Below are 4,853 nucleotides of genomic sequence, written 5' to 3'. Positions count from 1 at the left end.
TTATCTTTGATTTTGGAGATTATGATATGTCTTGCTGATTGTCTTTTAGGGTCTGTCCTTCCTGCAGTTCATTGAGTGTCTTGAATGTTTATCTTTTTTTTTCAATCTTAGGCCTTCTTCAGAATTTTTTATCCTTTTTTTTTTTCTCTTCTAACTTAGTAGTGTTGAGAGATTTATCTTCTAGTTCACTAGTTCTGGCTTCTATCTCTTCAATTCTACTCCTTTGCTCTTTCAGTGTATTGTCCATTTCTGATATTCTATTATTAATCGTTTGCACCTCTTTCTGTAGGGTTTGAATTGTTTCCAATGCTTTATCTATCTTATTTGATTGTTCTGTTGTGCATAGGTCGCTGTGAGTTGGTACCTAACAACAACAAGAGATTTGTTTAACCACAATAAATTTAAATTTAATTACCCAGCCTCCCACACTGCTATTTGTGTGTTTCCCTCCCCACATAGGTCTTTTAAATCTGCTGGGATCCTGGTGTATATTTTCATGTTATATTGTGTTAGTGATGGGGCATTAGCCAACATTTTCATGTTACAGTGTACTAACTATAGCCCATACATTTTCATGTTAGAGTGTACTTACTATAGCCCATACATTTTCATGTTACTGTGTACTAACTATAGCTCATATATTTTCATTAGAGTGTACTAACTATAGCCCATACATTTCCATGTTACAGTGCTTTAACTGCTGCTAGTATTCTAATAAGGAATCCCGGTGTATGACGCTGTAGGATAATGCACTGTACCACAAGGTCATTTGAATTGCTAGGTTGAAGGTTCAAACTCACCAGTTGCTTCTTGGAAACCCTATACAGTGTTGCTGAGTCAGATTTGACAGTACTCCAGCACACTTACCAATAATAACTACAAGGATCGTGATACAGATTTTCTTGTTTTTCCCTCAAAATACACATTTTTATGTTATATCATTTTAAGTACTGTTTCACATCTCACTGTTACAATGTATTAGTTACTTTGCCATCTCATTGTAAGTTTTCCAGAATCTTTGTCTAATAGTGCCACACTATGGAGCATGGAGTCCTGGTGTGGCACTTAGGGTAAGCGTTTGACTGCAAGGTTGGTGGTTCAGATCTTACCAGCTACTCCTCAGAAACCCTATTCAGGGTCGCTATGAGTCAGAACTGACTCGACGGTTCTTAACAACAACAACGACAGAGCATGGACTTACCTTCCATATTTGACCCAAACCAAACCAGTTGCCATTGAATCAATTCCAGTTTATAGTGGCCATGTGTACACCGAGTAGAAGTGCTCCACAGGGGCTTCCTGTCTGGGACCTTTTGGAAGCAGACTGTTAGAACTGTCTTCTAAAGTGCCTCTGGATGGATTTGAACCACCAACAGTTTGGTTAACTTCTGAGTACTTAAGCCTTTGTTCTATTCTATTCTGCCAACCAATTCTCCTGCTGTTCGACATGTAGGTTTTTTCACATAACCCTGATACCTGTTTATGCTTGGATATGCCTGCATTCCGGCTGATTCCCTTAGATTCCCAGAAGTGTAATTATGGGATTAAAGGACTTGGAAAACACAAGGTTCCTAACATCCGTTTCCAGGTCATTTTCCGGGAAGGCCAACAGCGTCCTCATCACTCTCTCTCCTGTTGTTTTGGCAACATGTTCAGTCTTCTTTTCTAAAACTCAGTTCCCTCTTTGGATAAGTAACATATCACACGGATGGGACACATACCCAGAATCGTTCCTAAGGGGTAGGATACGTGGGAATTGTCAGCCGTGACCTCCTCAGGGCTCCCCCTCCCAGCTAGTTGGCACCTTGTGTTCTTTGTTTGTAATGTCTCATCTTGGACATGTTTGTTTCTGGCTCTGAACTCACTTCACTGGCACAAGTACAAGGGAACCGGTGGGGTCAGTTCCCTGGGGACCCTCAGGGCCTGAGGTCTCCTGTGTTCCTGACCGTCTGACCACTGTCCCCTGCTCCTTCTCACCAAGCTCACTTCTAGCCTCTGCCTGTAACCCTCCCAGACGCTGAGCCCCCCAAAGCGGGCATTTATCTTGGAGGTTCTGTCTGGGTGTCTGGAGTACCGGAAGTTACTGAAAATCGTTGTGGATGCCTTCTACGTGCGAGACGGGCAGTTCTGCCTGTGGGTGGACTACAGTCTCTTTGAAGGTCAGTACCTGTCCCCTTTAACACCAACTCCTGGCTGTCTGAGTGTTCTGCTTCCTGGGGGGCTTCCAGAGCTCTCACCTCACTTTACCCCTGAGTGGCTAGGCTGGGGGTGTTCCTCTACCTTCTAGACATGCCAACTGAGATCCCAGGCTGGACCAAGGCCACTTTGGGTCCAGCCTCAAGACCAACAGAGCTTCCCTAAGAGAGAGGCACAGTCTGGGTTATGGACCAAGTTCCTGACTTCCAACTCCAAGACCTGTGGGCAGCCCTTGCAATCCTGGGGGAGGAGTTTCATGTGATGCCTTCCTCACTGGGTTTCTGTGGGCCACTGCTTCAGGGTGGGTGGTGAGTGGTAGCCATCACCCAGTGCCTCCATTGAGGAAGGTTCTCCTAGCTGTGGACTCTACCCTACCAGGGTCGGGGGGCAGGGGCTACAGCTTCCAGTCTCCATCACACCAGGTGATATAGAAACATCCCCTGGCTCCAAGGACCCTCACCAAGCCTGGCTACATTTGACTTCCAGGTGCCCTTGACCTCCTCACGTGTCTTCATGAATAAACTAGAATCCAGAACGTTACAACCTGTCACCCAGGGGACCTGGAGGACACCCAAGAACTCTGACCTCTAGGAGGACGGGTTCTGTGTCCCAGATGAACATGACTTGTCATTGTATTCTGGGCAGCTGCCAACTGTAAAACAAAAATGGGGGGTGATATCTGAGCTCCTCAGGCTTCTCAAGGTCTATTCCTGTGAGGCTGTGGTCAGACAAGCCTCCACCCACCCACGTCCCCTCCTACAGCACTTTCTACTCAGCTTCTTGTCATCGTTGTGAAGTGCCATCAAGTCAGTTCCGACTCATAGCCAGCCAGGATAGGGGTTCCGAGGCTTTTTAAATCTTTGCAGGAGCAGAATCTCCTTTGTCTCACAGAGCAGCTGGTGGGCTCGAACCATGGACCTTGTGGTTCAGAGTCCAGTGCTCATCGTATAGAGCCACCATGTTCACTGCAGTGGCCACAGAGGACTCAGGCAGCATACGCACATTATGGGGTTTCTTAGGGCAGTGATAGCGCTGTACCTGAACCTGGGCAGTCCTTCCGTGGGGACCAGGGACCCACTCAGCCCACACTCCCTCTGTCCACCTGTCTTCAGTGATCTGCTACCTGGCCACTTTCCAGCTGGAGGAGCTTGGCTTCCAGCTCTTCCGCAAAATCATCAAGTCGCAGCCCCTGGACAAGATGCGCAAGGTAAGTACAACATGCACCCACCCACCTGCAGGGCTTGGGGGTGGGAGAGCTGCCCCTTGATGGGGGAACTGAAGTTCTGGTCCTAAATGACCCCTGATGGGGGAACGGACGTTCTAGCCACTCAGTCCGACTTTTAGGAAGTGATGCCCGGGTGCTGTTTATCCCAGGGAGAAGTGACTCCCTTTGCATTGCGGGGGCGGGGTGTGTGGAGAGGGGGTGGTACCAGCTGAGGGCTAGTTGTAAGCCAGGGCAAGGACTCCTTGCCTGTCCATCATCATCATCTGGGCCCTTCGGACTCAGGAGCAAACTATAGTCCAGGACAGCCCCGAGGGCTGGCAGGCTGCAGAGGAGAGTCCCTGGAGCTGCCCACCTGCCCTGCCCACCTGCCCTGCCCAGCCAGCCTTTGGGCCAGACCGTCTGTGCCCAAGCTCCTTGTCTTGTGCCGCAGCCCCCACTGACCAAGGTCCGGCTTCTTCTGCCCTCCGTGTTTGCATCTGTCAGGTCAATCCTCGAGGAAACTGAAGCCCAGAGAGGTTAAATCATTTGTCCAGTGTGATTTAACAGCGTGTATATGATGGAGTTGGCTCTCAGGCCTAGAAGTGGAATGTGGGCATGTTCCTTCCTAAATGCCTGGGGAGGGGGCAACGGCATGGAGGAGAAAGAAGACTTTAAATCCAGGAGGGCTTCACAGTGCCTCCGAAAGGAAACACCAAGCTCTGCAGGGGTGGTCCAGATCCCAGAATCGCCCTCTGAGACCATAGCTCCCAAAGTCCCTTAACAAAGTGAAACAAGATAGAGTGCTGGCCCAAATCACTACTTTATCTTTGATTTTTTTTTTTTTTTCTTTGCCCCTCTTATCTATTAAAACAAAACCCACTGCCAGTGAGTAGATTCCAAGTCACAGAGACCCTATAGGATCGAGTAGAACTGCCCTATCAGGTTTCTAAGGCTGCCATCTTGAGCGGATCACAGAGCCTCATCATCCTTCTCTGTGGAGCGGCTGCTGCATTTGAACCACTAGCTTGAGTTAGACCAATGCTTAACCCTCGGTGCCACCAGGAGTCCTTTCTTATCTGCTTATGTTGTTTTTATTATTAAGTGCCATCGAGTTGATTATGACTCAGAGCTACCCTGTACACGGTTTCCAAGGAACAGTTGGTGGCCTTTCTGTTAGCAGTCCAGTGTTTATTCTACAGCACCACATAAACATACATATTTCCCAGGGAATAAACACTTCCTTGGTTTTTTTAAGCCATGGTTTGATAAATTTCTTAAAAAGAAACAAAAAGGAAGGTGTTTCTGAGAGATTTTTGAGACTGACGCAGGGTGGACGTCATAGCTTGTGAGCTGTGCAGGCTCGTGGGGGTGGGGGGCCGTGAGGAAGCTCAGAAGTACCCTGAGCTCATGCTCTGGAAGACCCTCACCCAAGAAGACCCTCACCCAGGGAGTC

General features: G+C 48.2%; 1 protein-coding gene across 1 annotated transcript in view; it reads left to right on the top strand.

The window, feature by feature from the left end:
- Positions 1–4,853, top strand: part of LOC102824676 (plectin-like) — a 70,906-nt gene that overhangs the window by 22,308 nt on the left and 43,745 nt on the right. The window contains exons 2-3 of the mRNA XM_006874121.1: positions 2,015–2,159; positions 3,309–3,403. Of these exons, the coding sequence (XP_006874183.1) occupies positions 2,015–2,159; positions 3,309–3,403 (240 nt within the window). The remainder of the gene's footprint in view (positions 1–2,014; positions 2,160–3,308; positions 3,404–4,853) is intronic.

Source organism: Chrysochloris asiatica, unplaced genomic scaffold (genome assembly GCF_000296735.1).
Source record: "Chrysochloris asiatica unplaced genomic scaffold, ChrAsi1.0 scaffold00262, whole genome shotgun sequence".
NCBI lineage: Eukaryota > Metazoa > Chordata > Mammalia > Afrosoricida > Chrysochloridae > Chrysochloris > Chrysochloris asiatica.
The sequence above is the reverse complement of the archived record's forward strand: the minus strand, read 5'-3'. Positions and strand labels throughout refer to the sequence as shown.